This window comes from Phoca vitulina, unplaced genomic scaffold (genome assembly GCF_004348235.1).
Source record: "Phoca vitulina isolate PV1807 unplaced genomic scaffold, GSC_HSeal_1.0 scaffold51, whole genome shotgun sequence".
NCBI classification, from domain to species: domain Eukaryota; kingdom Metazoa; phylum Chordata; class Mammalia; order Carnivora; family Phocidae; genus Phoca; species Phoca vitulina.
Window position 1 is genome coordinate 2,096,896 of NW_022589754.1, and position 24,870 is coordinate 2,121,765.

General features: G+C 36.1%; 1 protein-coding gene across 1 annotated transcript in view; it reads left to right on the forward strand.

The window, feature by feature from the left end:
• The window catches only part of HDX (highly divergent homeobox), a 245,475-nt gene that overhangs the window by 78,534 nt on the left and 142,071 nt on the right, over window positions 1–24,870 (forward strand). The window contains exon 4 of the mRNA XM_032387869.1: window positions 527–580. Within this exon, the coding sequence (XP_032243760.1) occupies window positions 527–580 (54 nt within the window). The remainder of the gene's footprint in view (window positions 1–526; window positions 581–24,870) is intronic.

Below are 24,870 nucleotides of genomic sequence, written 5' to 3' on the forward strand. Positions count from 1 at the left end.
AGAACTAATATATAGCGTGATGACTGTGGTTAATCAGTTAATTATTGTAGCTTATGTATTCTACAGAGTACTGAATTTTTACTATAAAATTTTTTTTTAAGATTTTATTTATTTCAGAGAGAGCACAAGTGCGGGGGGAGGGGCAGAGGGAGAGGGAGAAGCAGGGAGCCTGAAGCAGGGTTTGATCCCAGGACCCCAAGGTCATGTCCTGAGCTGAAAGGAGACGCTTAACCAACTGAGTCACCCAGGCTACCCTATAAAAATTTTCTTGTCCACAGAATTATAAACCATATTTCCAGACCCCAACAATGCCCAGAAATTTTCTTGAATTTCCAGGGGAACTGCACCACTTTTAAAGGAAGGCCCTTTATATCTGTTGTGTTCAATAAGGAAATGGCATTGTCTACGTGGGGAATATGCTCTGAATGCAGAACTATCTTGACATCTTGTATGAATTTTTTGCTGTTGATCATTATTCCTAGTGTCAATGCATACCTTACTGAAATTCCATTTGTTGTTTCCACAGATTTCAGGAAACCTTACTGTGCCTTGGATTACAGGGTGTTCTAGAAAAAGAGCAGTAAGTAATCTTTCATTTAAAGCAACAAGTGGGGTTTTCCCCTGTGTTGTTAATAAGAATGCCATTGAGAAAATTGTCATGATATTTGTAAAGTTGGCAAAATTGAACCTCAATGAGACTGCATTATCTCAAAGGACATATTCTGAGGTCATAATATTTATATCTAATACCAATATAACCTTAAATAAAATGTAATCAGTACACCATCTAATCTTTGAGCAGGTTTTTGCAGTTTTAAAAAGCACTCAAAGGTAATTAATGCGATAGGTGAAATAGAGGGGATTAAGAAGTACACTCATCATAATGAGCATTGAGTAATGTATAGAATTGTTGAATCATTATATTATACACCTGAAACTAATATAACACTATATATTAATTATACTTCAGTAAAAAGATAATAAAATACCATAATGTTTTATATCTAATTATCCTACTTAATTTCATCATATAATTGGGTTGTGATTGATATAAATATCTCAATCAAAATTAAGAAATTTACTATTTATTACTAGTGCATTTCAGTATTTTATTTTTTTATGGTTGTCAAAGGCTTTACACTCAATATGTTTTTTTCTTTAAATTCAATTATCCAACATATAGTACATCATTAGTTTTTGATATAATGTTTAACGATGCATTAGTTCCATATAACACCCAGTACTCATCACATCACCTACCCTCCTTAATGCCCATCACCCAGTCACCCCATCCCCCCAATCCCTCCCTTTCTGAAATCCTATTTGTTTCTTGGAGTCGAGTCTCATATGGTTTGTCTCCCTCTCTGATTTCTTCCCATTCAGTTTTCCCTCCCTTCCCCTATTGTCTTCTGCATTATTCCTTATGTTCCACATGAGTGAAACCATACAATAATGGTCTTTCTCTGATTGACTTATTTCACTTAACATAATTCCCTCCAGTTTAATCCATGTCAATGTAAATGGTAGATATTCATCTTTTCTGATGGCTGAGAGTAATATTCCATTGTATATATGAACCACATCTTTATCCATTCATCTGTTGAAGGATATCTTAGCTCCTTCCACAGTATGGCTATTGTGGACATTGCTGCTATGAACATTGGGGTGCATTTGCCCCTTCTTTTCACTACATCTTTGTCTACCCAGTAGTGCAATTGCTGGGTCATAGGGTAGCTGTATTTTTAATGTCTTGAGGAACCTCCATACTGGTTTCCAGAGGGGCTGTACCAGTTTGCATTCCCACCAACAGTGTAATAGGGTTCCCCTTTCTCCACATCCTCGCCAATATTTGTTGTTCCCTGTCTTGTTAATATTAGCCATTCTAACTGGTGTAATGGAGTATCTCATTGTGGCTTTGATTTGTATTTCCTTGATGATAAGTGATGTGGAGCATTTTTTAATGGGTCTGTTAGCCATTTGTATGTCTTCTTTGGAGAAGTGTCTGTTCATGTCTTCTGCCCATTTCTTGACTGGATTCTTTGGTTTTTGGGGGTTGAGTTTCATAAGTTCTTTATGGATCTTGGATACCAGCCTTTTATCTGATATGTCATTTGCAAATATTTTCTCCCATTCCATAGGTTGCCTTTAGGTTTGTTGATTGTTTCCTTTGCTGTGAAGAAGCTTTGTACCTTGATGAAATCCCAATAGTTCATTTTTGCTTTTGTTTCCCTTGCCTTTAGAGACTTGTCTTGCAAGAAGTTGCTGTGTCCAAGGTCGAAGAAGTTGCTGCCTGTGTTCTCCTCTAGGATTTTGATGGATTCCTGTCTCACATTTAGGTCTTTCATCCATTTTGAGTTTATTTTTGTGTATAGTGTGAGAGAATGATCCAGTTTCATTCTTCTGCATGTGGCTGTCCAATTTTCCCAGCACCATGTATTGAAGAGACTGTCTTTTTTCCATAGGATATTCTTTCCTGCTTTGTCAAAGATTAGTTGACCATACAATTGAGGGTCCATTTCTGGGATCTTTAGTCTGTTCCATTGATCTATGTGTCTGTTTTTGTGCCAGTACCATGCTGTCTTGATGATTACAGCTTTGTAATATAGCTTGAAGTCAGGCATTGTGATGCCCCCAGCTTTGGTTTTCTTTTTCAACATTCCCCTGATGATTTGGGGTCTTTTCTGGTTCCATACAAATTTTAGGATTGTTTGTTCCAACTCTGTGAAAAATGTCAATGATATTTTGATAGGGATTGTATTGAATGTATGATTGCTCTGGGCAGCATAGATATTTTAGCAATGTTTATTCTTCCAATCCTTGAACATGGAATGTTTTTCCATCTCTTTTTGTGTCTTCCTCAATTTCTTCCATAAATGTTCTGTAGTTTTTAGAGTACAGATCCTTTGCCTCTTTGGTTATGTTTATTCATAAGTATCTTATGTTTTTTGGTTCAATTGTAAATGGGATTGATTCCTTAATTTCTCTTTTTTCTGTCTCATTGTTAGTGTACAGAAATGCAACTGATTTCTGTGCATTGATTTTGTATCCTGCCACTTTGCTGAATTGCTGTATGAGTTCTAGCAATTTTGGGGTGGAGTCTTTTGGGTTTTCCACATAAAGTATCATGTTATCTGCAAGGAGTGAGAGTTTGATTTCTTCTTCACCATTTGAATGTGTTTTATTTCTTTTTGTTGTCTGATTGCTGAGGCTAGGACTTCTAGTATTATGTTGAACAATAGTGGTGAGAGTGGGCATCACTTTTGTGTTCTTGACCTTAATGGAAAAGCTCTCAGTTTTTCCCCATTGAGAATGATATTCGTCGTGGGCTTTTCATAGATGGCTTTTCTGATATTGAGGTATGTTCCCTCTATCCCTATACTTTGAAGAGTTTAGAAACCAAGTAGGCCAGAAAGGGCTGGCAAAGTATATTCAAGTACTAAATGAGAAGAACATGCAACCAAGAATACTTTATCCAGCAAGGCTGTCATTCAGAATGGAAGGAAATATAAAGAGTTTCCAGGACAGTCAGAAACTGAAAGAATATGTGACCACCATGACAATCCTGCAAGAAATATTAAGGGGGATACTGTAAGCGAAGAGAGACACCCAGAGTAACAAACCAGAAAGTAAGAGTCAATCTACAGAAACAGGGACTTTGCAGACAATACAATGGCACTAAATTCATATCTTTCAATAGTTACTCTGAATGTAAATGGGCTGAATGTTCCAATCAAAAGACACAGGGTATCAGATTGGATAAAAAAGCAGGGTCCACAAGAGTCTACAAGAGACTCATTCTGAACCTAGAGACACTTCCAAATTGAAAGTGAGGGGATGGAGAACAATTTACCATGCTAATGGACCTCAAAAATAGCTGGGGTAGCATTCCTCATATCAGACAAATTAGATTTTAAACCAAAGACTGTAGTAAGAGATGTAGAGGGACACTATATCATACTTAAAGGGTCTATCCAACAAGAAGATCTAGCATTTCAGTATTTAGAAGTAACAAGTAACTAGTAGTTTAACAGTCTTATTTTGTTTTTCTGACTTCCTCCTGTAATTATTGTCATTTGTATAATGTTAATATATTAAAAAACTTCATTAAAATTGTGTTTTCTCAAAGAATCTTATTCAGTTGTCTGAGTAGGACCTATAAATCTGAATTTTAAGAAGTATCTCCAGAGATTTTGATGTAACTGGTCAATAGATGGGAAGCTATTAAAGGCTTTTAATTATAAAGGAGACATGAGTAGAGTTTTAGAAAGATAAGTTACTTTATGGTATGTAGGTTTAGGGATAATAAAACTGAAGCTAGGGAAATTTTGTACTGGACAGGATTATGTAGACTCTCTTTTCCTTTCTCTTCCCCCAAAAGTAGAAGTATAAACAATGGAAATAATATAGGATGCCACCAACGGAGATCTCTAAAAGTTGGAAAGGAAGCAACTGGTTAGTAACTCCAGGACTTGGAAGGACTACAGAGTACTTTGTTTCCCAATTAACTCAGGCCAGACATCTTATGACCCCTACTGTAACAAGAGAAAACAGCTTGGGTAGGCTCATTCCTTCCACTGATGGGATGGGGGTTCCCAAACAACATGAAGTGATCCTGGCAACATTGGCAAAGAAGATCAGTTGGCAGCCTCAGTGACAATAAGGCAACCAGAGAAGTGCTCTCCTACTCTGTTGTGCCTGAACCTTTCCTCCCTTGGTGGAGATACCAAGCAGTAATACCAAGGGAGATGCCACAAAAAGTAGTTTGACCTGGAAAGCCTCTTTTTTAAAGATTTTATTTATTTATTCATCAGAGAGAGAGAGAGCACAAGCAGGGGGAATGGCAGGCAAAGGTAGAAGCAGGCTCCTTGCTGAACAAGGAGCCAGATGTGGGACTCGATCCTAGGACCTTGGGATCATGACCTGAACGGAAGGCAGCTGTTCAACCAGCTGAGCCACCCGGGCATCTCCTGGAAAGCCTCTTTGTCTCTGTAGGTCAGAGAATTCTTTCCCCCACTTAAAGAATCAGAGAGCTTGATTAACACCAGCAAAAGTGATCAAGACACTAATGTGCACAGCTTAGTAAGTGTGCTATTCATCCCTGAAAGATGGAAAATCTGTTTTCCCACATAGAGACACTAGCCCAAATAAATCAAGCAAATTAAAATACACTATAAATGATTTGAAAATTAAAATACCACCAGAAAGTACCATTGGAACACAACCCATAAATGTAGGCCAAGACCTGTGTGCCTGCCTGGTGAAATAAAAAGGTTCAAATAAAACCAAAAATCTCCTAAAATAATGGCCAAAGTACTCAAGATACAATAAAAAAAAAAAAAAAAAAAAAAAAAAAAACCAACATACCAAGAACCAGGAAAATCACCGCTTGAATGATAAAAGACCATCAATCAACTGACACAAATACTGAGGTGAATTAGATAATGGAATTCTCTGACAAGGATTTTAGAGCATCCATTATAAAACTGTTCTAACATGCAATTACACATTACCTTGAAACAAATGAAAAAAAATAGAAAATCTCAAGAAAGCAATCAACATTATAAATGAACCAAATGAGAATTATGGGACTGAAGAATACAATAAATAAACCTGCAGTATTCCTCAAGATTTGAGTGGTGATAAAAGAGAGCAGAATCAATGAACCTCATGAGGACAGATTAATAAAATTTACCCAATTGGAACTAGAGAGAGTATAGTCTGAAAGATAATAGAATCTTAAAATCCTGTGGAGCAATAACAAAAGATTCAATATTGTATCATTGAAGTCCTATAATAAGAGGAGACAGAGAATAGGACTTAAAAAATATTCAAAGAAATAATGGCAAAAGCATCCCAAATTTGGGAAAAAATCTAACATAAACCTACAGATTCAAGAAACTGAGTGAATTCCAAGCAAGATTGATGCAAAGAAATCCACACCTAGACACATCAAAATCAAACTTCTGAAAACTAAAGGCAATGCAAAAAATCTTGAATGCTGCCAGAGAGAAATGATGCATTACTTATGGGAGAATACCAATTCAAATGACAGTGGATTTCTTATCCAAAACCTTGGAGACCAGAAGGCCAATATTTTTCACATGTTGAAGAAGATAACTTTCAACCAATAATTCTATGTTTGGCAAAACTATCCTCCAGGGAATGAAGGAACAAACAGACATTTTCAGATGAAAAAGAATTAAAATAATTTGTTGGTAGCTTGCCTACTCTAAAACAATGACTAAAGGAAGTTCTTCACACAAAAGGAAAATGATAGAAGAGGAATTTGGGGGCAGTAGGGAGGAAGAAATAACAACAGAAAGTGCAGAAATATGCCTGTCTTGCTCCTCATGATTTTTCTATATTATATTTGATGATTGAAACAAAAGTAATAGTATCATCTGTCTGATACTCAAGACAATGGTACTTAAAACTGGGGAAGGTAAAGGCACATAAGCAGAAGTAGGGTTTCCACACTTCATTAAAGGGGTAAGTTACTGATACCAGTACACTATGACAAGTCACATTATGTGTATTTGATAGCCAGAATGATCACTTCAAAAACTATATAAAGTAATACACTAAAAAACACCTAAAATAAATCAAAATAGAAACCTAGAAATGTTCAGGTCACACAGGAAAAAAAGAAAAAAAAAAAGAAACACAGGAATGCAAAACAGAAGAAATTGAAAATAATAAAATGACAGACATAAGCCCTAATATAGCAATAATTATCTTAGATATAAGTATACCGAGTAAAATTTAGATATATTGGCAGGATGGGTAAAAGAAACACAACCCAATTTTATGCTGTTTATAACATCTCACTTCAAATTCAGTAGCATATGTAGACTGAAATGCAAAAGATAGGGAAAAATATACCATGTAAACGTTAATCATAAAATCCAGGAGTGAACAGCTGTGTTATCATCAGATAAAATACGGGGCGCCTGGGTGGCTCAGTTGTTAAGCGTCTGCCTTCGGCTCAGGTCATGATCCCAGGGTCCTGGGATCAAGCCCCGCATCAGGCTCCCTGCTCAGCTGGAAGCCTGCTTCTCCCTCTCCCACTCCCCCTGCTTGTGTTCCCTCTCTCGCTGTCTCTCTCTTTCTGTCAAATAAATAAATAAAATCTTAAAAAAAAATCAGATAAAATAGACTTTATTTTTTTTCTGTCCAAATGTTTATTTACATTCTAGTTATTTAACATATAGTGTAATATTGATTGCAGAGTAGAATTTAGTGATTCATCCCTTACAACACTCAGTGTTCATCATAAAAAGTAACCTTCTCAATACCCATCACCCCTCTATCCCATACCCTACCCACATCCCTCCATCAACCCTCAGTTTGTTCTCTATCTTTAAGAGTCTCTTTTGGCTTGTTTCCCTCTCTCTTTTTTTCCCTACCAATTTGGTCATCTGTTTTGTTTCCTAAATTCCACATGAGTAAATTAAAATGGTATTTTTCTTTCTCCGACTGATTTATTTTGTTTAGTATAACACACTCTAGTTCTATCCACCTCTGCCTATGGCAAGATTTTTTTTTTTTTGATGGTTGAGTAAAACCAAATTTTCATAGTAATTTTTGATGGCTGAGAATATATATCTACACACATCCCACATCTTCTTTATCCATCAATCAATGGGCATGGGCTCTTTTCATAGTTTGGCTATTGTTGATAGTGCTGCTATAAACACCAGGGTGAATGTCCACATTTGAATCTGTATTTTTGTATCATTTGGTTAAATGCCTAGTAGTGCAATTTCTGGGTCATGGGGTAGTTCTCCTTTTAACTTTTTGAGGAACCTCCATACTGTTTTCCTTAGTGCCTGCACCAGTTTGCATTCCCACCAACAGTGCAAGAGGGTTCCTCTTTATATGCATCTTTGACAACACCTGTTGTTTCCTGAGTTGTTAAATTTAGCCATTCAGACAGGTGTGAGGTGGTATCTCATCATAGTTTTGATTTGTATTTCCCCGCTGATGAGTGATATTGAACATCTTTTCTTGTGTCTGTTAGTCTTCTGGATGTCTTCTTTGGAAAAGGGTCTATCCATGTCGTCTGACAATTTCTTAACTAGATTATTTGTTTTTTGGGTGTTGTGTTTGGTAAATTCTGTATAGATTTTGTATACTAACCCTTTATCAGGTATGTCATTTGCATATATCTTCTCCCATTCCATGGGCTGCCTTTTAGTTTTGTGGATTGCTTCCCTCTACTTTTGTTTTTTTGTTTTTTTTTTTAAAGATTATTTATTTATTTATTTGACAGAGAGAGAGCGAGAGAGGGAACACAAGCAGGGGGAGTGGGAGAGGGAGAAGCAGGCTTCCCGCGGAGCAGGGAGCCCAATGCGGGGCTCGATCTCAGGACCCTGGGATCATGACCTGAACCAAAGGCAGATGCTTAATGACTGAGCCACCCAGGCGCCCCTTCCCTCTACTTTTGGAACTAATGATATACTACTATATGTTGGCTAATTGAATTTAAATTAAAAAAATTAAAAATACCACCAGCATTTTTCACAGAGCTAGAACAAACAATCCTAAAATTTGTATGGAACCACAAAAGACCCTGAAGAGCCAAAGCCATTCTGAAAAAGAAAACCAAACCTGGAGGCATCACAATTCCAGGCGTCAAGTTACATTACAAAGTTGTAGTCATCAAGACAGTATTATACTGGTACAAAAACAGACACATAGGTCAATGGAACAGAATAGAAAAGTCAGAAGTGGACCCACAACTATATGATCAACTAAACTTCAACAAAGCTGAAAGAATACCCAATTTAAAAAAGAGAGTCTCCTCAACAAATGCTGGTGGGAAAACTAGACAGAAACATGCAGAAGAATGAAACTGGACCACTTTCTTACACCATACAGAAAAATAAATTCAAAATGTTTGAAAGATCTAAGTATGACACAGGAAACCATCAAAATCACAGAGGAGAACACAGGCAGCAACTTCTTTGACCTTGGCCAAAGCAACTTTTTACTAGACACATCACTGGAGGGAAGGGAAACAAAAGCAAAAATAAACTATTGAGACGTCATCAAGAGAAAAAGCTTCTGCACAGTGAATGAAGCAATCAACAAAACAAAATGACTTTAAAATAAATAAAATTACTGGAGAAAAAGAATTCATTACATAATGTAAAGTGATATATCCACTGGGAAGACCTAACAATCCTAAAAGTGTACAAAAGCAGCACATCTTCAAAATGCATGAAGCAAAAACTAATAGAGCAGAAAGGATAATAGGCAAATCTATAATTATAGATGGATACTTCAACACCCTCTTCTCAGAAACTGATAGAGCTACTAGACAGAAAATAAGGACAAAAAAGATTTGAACAACACAATCAACTAATAAAATCTAATCAAAATATATAGAACATGTATAAAACACTCCACCCAACAAGAAAAGAACACATAGTTTTAAAAGATCCCTGGAACGGTCATCAAGATAGACCTTATCCAAAACTGTGAAACAAATCTCAGTAGCTTTAAAAGATTGAAACCATACATATTGTATACTTTGACCGCACTGGAATCAAACTAGAAATCAGTAACAGAAAAACAACATGAACATTAACTAATTACATAGAAATTAAACAACATGCTTCTACATAATCCATGAGTCAAAGAGAAAATCACAGAAGAAATAGAAATACATATAACTACATAAAAATTAAAATATAGCATATCAAAACATGTGGGATATAGCTAAAACAGTACTAAAATTTTTATTGCAGCACTACATGCTCACATTGGAAATGAGGAAAGGACTCAAATTGAACATCTAAGTTTGTATTTCAAGAAACTGGAAAAATGAGAACAAAACAAACCAGAGCAAACAGAAAGCAGGAAATTATAAGGGCAGAAATCATTAAAATTAAAATATGAAAGGGATAGATAAAATCAATGAACAAAAAATCTGATTCTGGGTAAAAATCAGTAAAATTGATAAACCTCTAGGAGAGTTGGAAAAATATTAAACTGAAGCTAGGAACACAATGCTAATACAATTTCAATACTCCAAGCAGGAAATGTTGAAGATCTGAATGAAGGTAGTAACAGTGAGGATAGAATGGGGCAGTGAACAAAATAGATGTTGAGAAAAATTATTGGACCTGGTAATTCCTGATTCAATGTGGAAAGGATGAATGAGTGCATGAAACCATAAGTGACAACTAATTTTTTTTTTTTTTTTTTTACAATGGTGACTAGGTAGGGGGCACCTGGGTGGCTCAGTTGGGTATCTGCCTTCAGCTTAGGTCATGATCCCGGGGTCCTGGGATCAAGCCCCAATTTGGGCTTTCTGCTCAGCAGGGAACCTACTTCTCCCTCTCCCTCTGCTTGCTGCTCCCCCTGCTTGTGCACACTCTGTCAAGTAAATAAATAAAATCTTTAAAACAACAACAAACAAACAAAAACATTGGTGACTAGGTAAATGAAAATACTCCAACATAAAGAATGAAGAAGGATGAATGCATTTGGAAAGACTAATAAAGTTGTGACTAGAGTACTTGAAGTTTAGAGGGGTTGTTAGAATGAACTATAATATTTACATGTTCAATACCACTTACACACACATACATGCACACACACCTTTCAAGTTCCACTTCTCTTTAGCTTCTGTCCCCAATCCTCCATCATTCATGACTTCTCTGTCAGTTTATATGACCAAATAATCTAATGTCACTGCTCTAGAGATAATCTGGCACCCATGTCTTTATTTCACTTCATCTCGTCTTTCTCAACTTACTTTCTCTGAAAACATAGTCTACTGAGATGAAACCTGAGAATGAGAATGCTGAATAATGACAACTGCCATTTGTTCATTAGATTCATATTTTGGTTAGAGTGTTTACCACAATACAGTTACCACTAGCACATGTAGCTAGACTATTGCTTACTTTGAATGCAGCTAATGCAACTGAGGAACTGAATTTTCACACTTTATTTAATTTCATTATTTTAAGTTAAAATTTAAAATCTGAAACATGGACTTCTACCTCTCATCCAGATTGAGTAATAGTGGATTTATGTTCCTACCTGAAATGACCAGAAAACTGAACTAAATATATGAAACAATAGTTTTCAAAACACCGAACACCTGGCAACTGTATTAGTTATCAATTGCTGCATAACAAATTACCACAATCTTAGCTACTTAAAATAACATGCATCTATTATCTCACCATTTCTGTGAGTCAGGAGTCCAGGCATGCCTTAGCTGGGTCTTATGCTTAGGGTCTCACAAAGATGCAGTCAAGAGGGTGGCTAGACTGTATTCACATATGGAAGCTTGAATGAGGATGAATACATTTTTAACTTCACACAGGTTGTTGGAACAATACATTCTTTGTGGCTGTAAGTATGAGGCCTTGACATATTGTTGGCTTTTACCTGGAAGCTACTCTCATGTCCTAGAAGAGGCTGCTTACAGTTCTAGAGACATTTCTTAGTTCCTAGAGGTTACCCACAGGTCCTAGATGCCTCCCATAATTTCTTGTCATAGAGGGTTTAAAAATATGGACACTTACGTTTTCAAGCCAACAAGGAGAGTCTCTAGAATCTAGAGTGAGTCAAAGTCTTTTATAATGTAACATTATTATAAGAATGACATCCCATCATTTTTACTATATTCTATTGGTTAGAAGCAAGTTGCCGATCTTACCCATATTCAGAGGAAGGGATTATACAAAGACATGAAAACCAGGTGGTGAGATAATGAGGTTGTCACCTTAGAGACTACCACAGCAATGAACAATAGTGATGATAAAGCTTCCTGGCATATATTACTGCATTCAGAAAGCTACTAGACTGATGCAGGGAGGAGAAGCCCAAGTGGAGTCTAAAATGACCCTTAGTTCCATCTAAGAGGCCAGGGAGAATAAGATGGCTAGAATTTGCCAGACAGAGTATTGGAGTGGAAAGAGCTACACAGAGAGAGAACTCAGGAATTCTGCAGAAGTTTATCCTTGAATAGTCAACTGGGTACTGGCTACACATATGTATGGAGAAACTAAGTCTGGAAAAAGACCCATCTGAAAAGATTTGAAATTACTGTACTCAGTGTTCATATAGGCCAGGAAGAGTGACTTATCTATCAACTGTACCGGAAAACATAATTCATGAGTCATTGTGTAATGCACACAAAAAGCTCATTGTAGACTAAATACTGCTCATATTCTCCCTAGCAAATCCTAAAAGTAAGTTCAGAAAGGATCAGTTTCCAAGTAACCTATTGGCATCCCAGATCAAAGTTAAATATTATGGAAGTGTAAAAATATATGGCATCCAACAAGGCAAAATTTACAGTGTCTGTCATTCATCGAAAACTACCAGAAAAAAGAAGTAAAGGAAAACATGGAGAAGCCGGGAAAAATGACCCATGATTAGGAGAAAAATTAATGAAATGAAAATGACCCAGAACTGACACATGCTAGAATTAGCAGAAGAGGATATGAATGCAGTTATTTTAACTGTATTTTATATGTTTTAAAAATTAAATGGAGATGTGGCAGATATAAAAAGACCAAATAAAACTTCTAGAGATAAAACCTACAATGTCTGAGGTGGGGGGGGGGGGAAATATTGGATGGAATTAATGGAATATTAGATGTTGCAAAAGAAAAGATTAGTGAATTTGAAGGCACAACAAATTCAAAATATCCAAAGTGAAACAGAAAGAAAATATTAAAAGAGGAGCATCAATCACTTGTGAGAGAATTTTAAGTAGCTCAATGTATCTTTAAATTGGAGTTTCTCAAAGAATTGGAGAGGAGACAGAAAAATATTTGAATAAATAATATATTAAAATGTTCTAAATTTGATGAAACTATAAACACACAGACCCAAGAAGCTCAATGAAACCCAAGTATAAGAACTACAAAGGTGCATGATAAAAAATGTTTAATATTAATGATGAAGAGAAAAATGAAAAGCAGCCAGAAAAAAATATGTTATCAACAGAGAAACAAAGATAAGAGTGGTATTGGGTTTCTTATGAGAAACAATACAGGTGATAAGACAGTGGCACAATACTTTTATTAAAGCACTGGAAGAAAAAAAACAGATTGTTATACCCAACTAGAATATCATTCAAAATTGACCATGAAAATAAAGACTTTTTCAGATATACACAAACTGAAAGAATCCATCAAGCAATTTGGATCCAGTGGAGGTTATCCCAGCAATATAAGGTTAGTTTAACATTAAAAAATCCATGTACTCATGATACTATGAAATAAACAGAAAAATCATGTGGTTATGTCAATTGATGCAGAAAGAGTATTTGACAAAATCTAATGTCCATTATTGATAAACACAGAAAAGTAGAAGCAGAAGGGAACTTCTCAACTTTATAAAGTGCATGTACAAAAACCCTATTCTTAACACCATACTTAATGGTGAACAGCTGAATGACTCCTTGCTAAGGTCAAATACAAAAAACATAGATGTCCACTTTCACCACTTATATTCCATATTGTGTTGGAAATTCTAGGTAGTGCTATAAGACAAGAAAAAAATATTATTCAAATTGGAAGGAAGAAGTGAAGATATCTTTATCCCTAGATGATATGATAATTTATGTAGATAATTCAATAGAATTCATGAAGAAATCAACTAGAAATAAGTGAGTTTAGAAATATTACAGAGTACAAGATGTGTGTTTTTTTTTTTTAAAGATTTTTTATTTATTTATTTGACAGAGAAAGACACAGCGAGAGAGGGAACACAAGCAGGGGGAGTGGGAGAGGGAGAAGCAGGCTTCCCGCGGAGCAGGGAGCCTGATGTGGGGCTTGATCCCAGGACCCTGGGATCATGACCAGAGCCGAAGGCAGACGCTTAACCATCTGAGCCACCCAGGCGCCCCACAAGATGTGTTTTTATAATCTAACAAATAATCAGAAATTGAAATAAAAAAAATTGAACATATCATAGAAATATGAAATAATGAGAGATAGATCTGAAAAGCTCCACAATGAAAATAACTATTTCTGGGTAAAATTTAAAAGGCTTATATTAAGAGCTATATTTCAGGTTCAAGATATTTAATATTGCTAAAATGCTATTCTCTCCATATTTGTCTATATATTCAAAACAACTCCAAACAAAACCACAGTAGGTTTTGTTTTGTAGAAAATGACAAAATGACTCTAAAATTTATATCATAATTCAAAGGATATAAAAGAGCCAAAACAACTTTGAAAAAGAAAAAACATAGGGGGATTTTTAAGGAGGGGAAGATGATTGGAATAGGAGGAGCCTAGGCAAGCCTCATCTCATGAACACAACTATTTATCTATCAAATCATCCTAAATACCACAGAAATAGACCTGAAGACTGACAGAAAAATCTCCACAACTAAAGGGAGAGAAAGGGCCACACTGAAGAAGGTAGGAAGTGCAGAGATGTAGTTTAGGGGAGAAATGGATCACAGGTGCTGTGGAGGGCAGGGAGCTGAGGGCACAGAGAAAGGTGAGACAGAGAGGAGCACATGGGAACCTACAAGGAGAACATTTCCCCAAAGCCATTGGCTTGGAAAATGAGGGGGCTGAATTTCAAGAGTTCTTACAAACAGCAGGGCTTAAAGCCTGGAGTTTTAAAGGTCAGTGGTCTTGGCTGGGATAGATCCCAAAGGGCACTTCCCTGTTCCTGGAGAAAAAGCAGGCAAACAACCCAGGTACTGACAGCATAGAAACACTAATCAGAAGAGTGTTTGGTGTGACAGTGGGGAGATTATTTGCTCTTCTCCAAGATCCCCGACAGACAGTATTCAGAGACACTTCTCCAGAAACAAAGGAGCTCACCAATGCAATTTTCTTCTCCCAACCTTCAGCATAAACACAGAGCCAGCTGTGTGAATCAGTGCAGTGCTGACACTGGCTGCCTAACTTGCATACCCCAAGCACCACATCCCTATGATCTGGTGGGACTGTACTTATCAGTCATGCTTCCCTCAATCCCAGTGCAGCAGGTCCCTCCCCACTCCCCCTACCCCACAGGATAGCAGCACATACACACACACCACATCTCCTGACCACAGAGTTCTTCGAGTCCTCAGGTATGGTGAAAGTAGTGACAGGTTTCATTTTACAAGCAGACCAGAGCACACCTAGTTAAAGCTTGTCACATACAGACCAGGGACCAAACACTGCCCAAAATAGGCAAGAAGGGCCTCAGCAGATGCCTGGCCTGAAGGATAGAGCAGCCAAAACACAAAAGCAAAGCAAAAAGAGCACACAACAGAGATGCTCTGAAGTGCCAGGCCCTGGAAAATACATGGCCTCTAGTTCATAAAGACATTACTCTCAGAAGAAGGAAAAATAACTGGCTTTTCTGACACACAGAAGAAGGCAGAAACAGAAAAATGCCAACTCAGAGGAAAATTCATCCAAGATGCAAGAACAACATAAGGCCATGGCCAGAGAGCTAAGCAAAACAGGCATAAGTAACACAACTGATGGAGAACTTAAAGCAACAATGATAAGGATACTCACTGGACTTGAAGAAATAATGGAATACATCAATGAGACCCTTACCACAGAGATGAAAGAGTTAAAAAGAATTAATCAGAGAGGATGGATGCAATAAATGAGATTGGAAACAGGCTTGATGCAATGAACAGCAAGCTGGATGAAGCAGAGGAACAAATTAAGGACTTAGAAGACAAAATAATGAAGCTGAACAAAAGAGAAAAAGAATTATGGGAACACAAGAATAGATTTATGGTACTCAGTGACTCCATCAAATGTAATAACATTTGTATTTTATAGTCCCAGAAGAAGAAGAGTGGGAAAAGGGGGCAGAAAATTTATTTTAGAAAACAATACCTGAAAAATTCTGTAATCTGGGCAAGAACACAGACATCCAGATCCAGGAGGTACAGAGGACTCCCACCAAAATCACAAAAACATGCCCACACTAAAACATATGTCATTAATTTGCAAAATATAATGATAAGGAAAATATACTAAATGCAACAAGACAAAAGAAGTTCCTAACTTACAAGGGAAGACCCATAAAGCTACCTGCAGGTCTCTCAACAGAAACTTAGCAAGCCAGAAGGGAGTTGCATGATATATTCAACATGCTGAATGGGAAAAATCTGCAGCCAAGAGTACTCTATCCAGCAAGGCTATCATTCACAATAGATGGAGAAATAAAGTTTCACTTAAAAACAAATACTAAGAGTTCTTGACTACCAAACCAGCCCTGCAAGAAATATTAAAGGGGACTCTTTGAGTGGAAAAAGAGACAAACAGTGACAAAAACAAAGGATCAGAGAAAATCTGCAGAAACAATGACAAAACAAGTAAGAAAATGGCACTAAATACATAGCTATCAATAATTACTCTGAATGTAAATGGACTAAACACTCCAATCAAAAGTCAGAGTATGTCAGAATGGATGAAAAATTAACATAACATAATAATAATAAAGAAAAGAAAAATCAAGACATGTTAATGCTGCCTACAAGAGACACACTTAGACCTAAAGACACCTGCATATTGAAAGTGAGGAGATGGAGAACATTTATAACAAAAATGGACATCAACAGAAAGCCAGAGTAACCGTACTTGTATCAGACAAACTAGATTGTAAACCAAAAACTGTAAAAAGAGATGAAGAAGGGCATATATCATAATAAAAGGGACAATCCAACAAGAAGATCTAACGATTGAAATTTTTATGTACCCAACATGGGAGTACACAAATATATAAAAAATTAAAAATAAACATAAGAGAACACATTGATTATAATACAATAATTGTGGGGGACTTTAACACCTCAATTATCAATGGACTGGTCAACTAAACTGAAAATTTAAAGGAAACAATGGCATTCCATGACACACTGGACAGATGGATTTAAAGATATCTTCAGAACATTCCACCCTATAACAGAAGATTACACCTTCTTTCCAAGTGCGCATGGGACCTCCTCCAGAATAGATTACACATGAGGTCACAAATCAGGCCTCAAGAAGTACAAAAAGATTCAGATCATACCACGCATATTTTCTGACCACAATGCTATGAAACTTGAGGTCAACTACAAGAGAAAATTTACAAAGGCAACATATACATGGAAGTAAAACAACATGCTACTAAACAATGAATGATCAACCACAAAATCAAAGAACAAATAGAAAAAATACATGAAAACAAATGAAAATGAAAACACATGGTCTAAAACCATTGGGATGCAGCAAAAGCTGTCCGAAGAGGGAAGTATATAGCAATACAACCCTACTTCAAGAAGCGAGAAATACCTCACATAAACTACTTAACCTTACACCTAAAGGACCTAGAAAAAGAACAATAAAGCTTAAATCCAGCAGAAGGCAAATAATAAACATTAGAGCACAAATAAATAACATAGAAGGTAAAAACAAAGAATAGAAAACAATAAGACAGATCTTTGAAAAAATTAATAAAATTGATTTTAAAAACCTAGCCAGATTTAATCAAAAGGAAAAGAGAAATGACCCAAATACATAAAGTCACAAATGAGAGGGGAGAAATAACAACCAACACCACAGAAACAAACAATTATAAGAGAATATTATGGAAAAATATATGCCAACGCATTAGACACCCTGGAAGAAATGAACAAGTTCCTAGACATATGTAAACTACCAAAACTGAAATTTGAACAAACATTTAAAGAAGAGTTAATATCTATCCTTCTCAAGCTATTCCATAAATTAGAAAAGGAAGGGAAACTTCCAAATTCATTCTATGAGTCCAGGATTACCCTGATACCAAAACCAGAAAAAGACACCACCAGAAAGAATTACAGGCCAATGACCTTGTTGAACACAGATACAAAAATTCTCACTAAAATAGTAGGAAAAGGAATCCAACAGTGCATTAAAAAAAAAATAATTCACAATGACCAAGTGGGACTTAGTCCTGTGTTGCAAGGGTGGTTCAATATGTGCAAATCAATCATGTGATATACCACATAAATAAAAGGAATGATAAGAACCATATGATCATTTCAGTACATTCAGAGAAAGCATTTCACCAAGTACAACATCCATCCATGATAAAAACCTTTAACAAAGTAGGTGTAGAGGGAACATACCTCAACATAATAAAGGCCATATATGAAAAAGCCACAGCTAATATCATCCTCATTGAGGAAAAAGTGAGAGCTTTTCTTCTATGATCAGGAACAAGACAAGGATATTCACATTCATCAAAATTATTTAACATAGTACTGGAACTGCTAGCCACAGCAATCAGATGATACATAGAAATAAAAGAAATCCAAATCAGCAAAGAAGAAGTCAAACTTCCACTATTTGCAGATGGCATGATACTCTGTAGAAAACTAGAAAGACTCCACCAAAAAAAGCTGCCAGAACTGATAAACGACTTCAGTAAAGTCCTAGGATACAAAATCAATATACAGAAATCTGTTACATTTGTATGCACCAAGAAAGAAGCCTCAGAAAGAAATCAAGGAATCAATCCCATTTACAACTGCATGAAAACCCATATGATACCTAGGAATAAACCTAACCAAACAGGTAAAAGAACTGAACTCTGAAAAGTACAAAACACTGATGAAAGAAATTGAAGAAGACACAGGAAATGGAAAGACATTCCATGCTCAAGGATTAGAAGAACAAATATTGTTAAAATATCTATATTATCCAAAGCTGCCTACACATTTAACTCAATCCCCATCAAAATACCACCAGCATTTTTCACAGAACTAGAACAAACAATCCTAAAATTTTATAGAACCACAAAAGACTCCTAATTGCCAAAGCCACTTTGAAAAAGAAAAGCAAAGGTGGAGGCATCACAATTCCAGACTTCAAGTTATATTACAAAGCTGTAGTTATCAAGGCAGTATGCTACCTACTGGCAAAAAATAGCCACAAAGACCAAAAAAAAATAGAATAGAAAACCTAGAAATGAGCCCACAAGTATATAGTCAAATAATCTTCAACAAAGCAGGAAGGAATATCCAATGGAAGAAAGACAGTTTCTTCAACAATTGGTATTGGGAAAACTGCACAGAAACATGCAAAAAAATGAAATTGGACCACTTTCTTACACCATACACAAAAATAATTTCAAAATGGAATGGGAGAAGATATTAGCAAATGGTATATCTGATGAAGGGTTAATATCCAAAATGTATAAAGAACTTATACAGGTGCCTGGATGGCTCTGTCTTTAAGCATCTGCCTTCGGCTCAGATCATGATCCCAGGGTCCTGGGATCGAGCCCACATTGGGCTCCCTGCTCAGCGGGAAGCCTGCTTCTCCCTCTCCTACTCCTCCTGCTTGTGTTCCCTCTCTCACTGTCTCTCTCTCTCTGTCAAATAATTATAAATAAAATATTTTTTTTAAAAAAAGAACTTATACAAATCAACATCCAAAAAGGAATATCCAGTTAAAAATGGGCAGAAGTTATGAATAGACATTTATCCAAAGAAGACATACAGATGGCTAACACATGAAAAGATACTCAACATCACAGATCATCAGGGAAATACAAGTCAAAACTACAATGAGATATCACCTCACACCAGTCAGAATGGCTAAAATTAACAACACAAGAAATGGCAGATCTTGGAGAGTATGTGTAGAAAGGGGAACCTACTTACACTGTTGGTGGGAATGTAAACTGGTGCAGCCACTCTGGAAAACATTATGTAGAATCCTCTAAAAGTTAAAAACAGAACTACCCTGGGGCACCTGGGTTGCACATTTGGTTAAGCGTCCAACCCTCATTTTTCAGCTCAGATCGTGATCTCAAGATCATGAGATCGAGCCCCTTATGGGAGTCCACACTTAGCGTGGAGTCTGCTTGAGGTTCTCTGTGCCTCTCCCCTTTGCCCCTCCCCCTATGCTCTCTAAAATAAATAAATCTTTAAGAAAAAGAGAAACAGAACTACCCTATGATCCAGCTATTGCACTACTAGGTATTTACCCCAAAATACAAAAATAGTAATTACAAAATAGTAACATCCCAATGTTTACAGCAGCATTTTCTACAATAGCTGTATTATGAAATGAGCCAAAATATCCATTGACTGATCACTGGGTGTTATATGTAAGTGTTGAATCACTAAATTTCACACTTGAAAGTAATATCACACTGTATCTTAACTAAAAGGAATTTAAATAAAAAGTAAAAAAAAAATCTTTACATCCAAAAAAAATCAATTAGAGTTGAATCATGCAATAAATGACATTAGAAACACACTTGATGCAATCAACAGCAGGGTAAAAGAGGCAGAGGAACAAATTATTGATCTAGAAGACCATATAAAGGAAAATAATTAAGCTGAATAAAAGAGAGAAAGAATTATGTAACACAAGAATAGAATTCTGGAACACAGTGTTTCCATCAAACATAATAACATTCATAGTATAGGAGTCCCAGAAAAAGAAGAAAAGGAAAAGGGGGCAGAAAATTTATTTCAGGAAACAATTGCTAAAAACATCTGTAATCTGGGCAAGAACACAGACATCTAAATCCAGGAGGTACAGAGAACTCCCATCAAAATCAACAAAAGCATGCCCACACTAAGACATATGTCATTAAATTTGCAAAATATAATGATAAGGAAAAACATTAAATGCAGCAAGACAAAAAAAGTCTAACAAGGGAAAAGCCATGAGGCTAGCTGGAGATTTCACAACAGAAACTTGGCAAGCTAGAAGAGAATGGCATGAAATACTCAAAGTCTGAATGGGAAAATCTGCAACCAAGAATACTCTATACAGCAAGGTTATCATTTACTGTAGAAACAGAGATGAATAGTTTTCCAGAGAAACAAAAACTAAAAGAGCTTGTGACCACCAAACCAGTCCTATAAGAAATATTGAAGGGGACTCTTTGGGGGGGAAAGAGAGACCAGAAGTGATAAAGCCAAGAAAGGATCAGAGAAAATCTCCAGAAAGTGACAAAACAAGTAACAAAATGACACTATACACATATCTATCAACAATTACTCTAAATGTAAATGGACTAACACTCCAGTCAAAAGACATAGGGTGTCAAAATTGTTAAGAAAACAAGACCCATCTATATAATGCCTATAGTAGACTCATTTTAGACCTAAAGACACCTCTAGATTGAAAGTGAGGGGTTGGAGAAAGAGTTATCATGCAAATGGAAGTGAAAAGAAAGCTGGAGTAGCAATATTTATGTCACACAAGCTAGATTTTAAACCAAACTGTAACAAGAGATGAAGGGCACTATAAATAAAGGGAACTATCCAACAAGAAGATCTAACAATTGTAAATATTTATGCCCCCAACATGGGAGCACCCAAATATATAGCACTATTAACAATAAACACAAAAGAACTGATTGATAATAAAATAATAGTAAGGAACTTTAACAGCTCACTTACATCAATAGATAGATCATCTAAGCAGAAAATCAATAAGGAAACAGTAGCTTTGAATGGCATAATAGACTAGATGGACTTAAGAGATATATTCAGAACATTCCATCCTAAAACAGAATACACACTATTTTCAATTGCACATGGGAAGTTCTCTAGAATATATCACATAGTAAGTAACAACAGAGGCCTAAAGAAATACAAAACTTTTTAATTCCTACCATGAATGTTTTCTGACCACAATGCTATGAAAGTAGAAGTCAGCCATAAGAAAAAATCCAAAAATACCACAAATAGAAGGAGGTTACAAAACATGCTGCATTGCAAATGTGGTTCAATATTTGGAAATAAATCAAAGTGATATATCACATTAATAGAAGAAAGGTTAAGAATCATATGATCCTTTCTTTTTTTTTTAAGATTTTTTTTTTTTTATTTATTCATTTGAGACACATAGGTACAGAGATAGCGGAGAGTGCATGAACAGGGGGAGAGGTAGAGGGAGAGGAAGAAGCAGGCTACCTGCTGAGCCAGGAGCCGGATGTGGGGTTTGATCCCAGCACCCTGGGATCATGACCTGAGCCGAAGGCAGATGCTTAACCATCTGAGCCACCCAGGTGCCCCATATGATCCTTTCTATACATGCAGAAAAAACATTTGACAAAATATAACATCCATTCATGATAAAAACCCTCCACAAAGTAGGTTTAGAGGGAATATGCCACAACATAATAAAGACCATTTATAAAAAAAGCCACTGCTAATATCATCCTAAATGGGGAAAACTGAGAACTTTTCCTCAATGGTCAGAACAAGACTGGGGTGTCCACTCTCACCACTGTTATTTAACATAGTACTGGAATTCATAGCCTCAGCAGTCAAACAACAAAAGAAATAAAAGGCAACCAGATTGGCCAAGAAGAAGTCAAACTTTCACTATTTGCAGATTATATGATAGTATATAGAGAAAACCCAAGAGTCCACCAAAGAATTGCTAGAAGTGTTAATTGATTCAGTAAAGTCAGAGGATACAAAATCTATGTACAGAAATCTGTTCCATTTGTACAGAAATCTGTTCCATTTGTATACACCAATAATGAAGTAGCACAAAGAGAAATTAAAAAAACAGTCCCATTTACAACTGCATGAAAAACATTGAGATACTTAGGAATAAACCTAACCATAGAGGTGAAAGACCTATACTCTAAACATTATAAAACACTGATGAGAGAAATTGAAGAGGACACAAAGAAATGGGAAGACATTCCATGCTCATGGATTGGAAGAACAAATATTGTTAAAGTCTATACTACCTGGGGTGCCTGGGTGGCTCAGTCGTTAAGCGTCTGCCTTCGGCTCAGGTCATGATCCCGGGGTCCTGGGATCGAGCCCCGCATCGGGCTCCCTGCTCGGCGGGAAGCCTGCTTCTCCCTCTCCCACTCCCCCTGCTTGTGCTCTCTCTCTCTCGCTGTGTCTCTCTCTGTCAAATAAATAAATAAAATCTTAAAAAAAAAGTCTATACTACCCAAAGCAACCTACACATTTAATGCAATCCCTATCAAAATACCAACAACATTTTTTCACAGAACTAGTACAAACAATCCTAAAATTTGTATGGAATCACAAAAGTCCCCAAATAGCCAAAGCAACCTTGAAAAAGAAAAGCAAAGCTGGAGTCATTACAACCCCAGGCTTCAATTTATATTACAAAGCTGTAGTCATCAAAGCAGTATGATACTGTCAAAACAGTAGACACATAGATCAATGGAACAGAATAGAAATCCAAGAAATGAACCCATAAGCCTCTGGTCAATTAATCTTTGACAATGCAGGGAAGAATAACTAATGGAAAAAATAATGTCTCTTCAACAAATGGTGTTGGGAAAACTGGAGAGCAACAGGCAAAAGAATGAAACTGGACCACTTCCTTACACCATACACAAATATAATTTCAAAATGGATTAAAGACCTAAATGAGACCTGAAACCATAGAAATCCTACAAGAGGACACAGGCAGTAACTTCTTTGACATCAGCCATAGCAAATTCTTACTAGGTATGTCACCTGATACAAGGGAAGCAAATGTAAAAATAAATTGTTGGGATTTCATCAAAATAAAAAGCTTCTGCACAGTGAAGGAAACAATTAATGAAATTAAAGGCAACCTATGGAATGAGAGAAAATATTTGCAAATGACATATCTGATAAAGAGTTAGTATACAAAATATATAAAAACTTATAAAATTTGACACCTAAAAAACCAAATAATCCAATTTGAAAAGAGGCATAACTCATGCATAGACATTTTTCCAAAAAGCACATATACACATGAAAAGATGCTCCACATCACTGAATATCAGGGAAATGCAAATCAAAACTAACATGAAATAACACCTCATACCTGTCAGAATGGCTAAAATCAACAACTCAAGAAACAACAGGTGTTGGTAAAGGTGTGGAGAAAGGGGAACACTCTTACATTGTTGGTGGGAATGCAAACTGGTGTAACCACTCTGGAAAACAGTAGGGAGGTTCCTCAAAATGTTAAAAGTAGAACTACCCTACCAGCAAGCAACTGCACTACTAGGTATTTACCCAAAGAATACAAAAATACTAATTCAAAGGGATACATTCACTCCAATATTTATAGCATTATTATCTACAATAACCAAGATAAGGAAACAGCCCAGGTGTCCATGGATAGAAGAATGGATAAAGAATTGGTAATATATACACAATGGAATATTACTCAACCATGAAAAGTAATGGGATCTTACCATTTGCAATGACTTGGATGGATCTATTAATTATTATGCTAATAAGTCAGAGAGAGAAAAATACCATATGGTTTAACTCATGTGTGGATTTTATTAAAGAACACATATGAGCAGAGGGAGAGAGAGGGGCAAACCATGAACCAGACTCTTAACTGTAGACAACAATCTGATGGCTACCAGAGGGGAGGTGGGTCGGGGCATGGGTCAAATAGATGATGGGATTAAGGAGTGCACTAACTGTAATGAGCACCAGGTGTTGTATGGAAGTATCAAATCTGAAACTAATATTACACTGTATGTTAACTAAAAAAGAAACAGATGCATGTATAACACAACATGATTTTAAGACTCATTACAAAGCCACAGTAACCAAAAGAGTGTGATATTGAGGTTAGACAAATAGATCAATGGATCTGAATGTAGTGTTTGGACATAAATATAAATATGAATGGATAACTGATTTTAAAAAAATGCTTAGGAAATTCCATGCAAAAATAATAGTCTTTTCAACAAATGGATATCTACGTGCAAAAAATGAATTTTGATTCATACCTCATACCATATACAAAATTTAACTCGAAATGAATCATAAACATGAGCATTAGAACTAAAATAATTTTTATACCCAAAATAAAACAGTAGAAAACTTTGTCACTTCCAGTAGTTAATGATTATTTAGATATGATATCAAAAGCATGA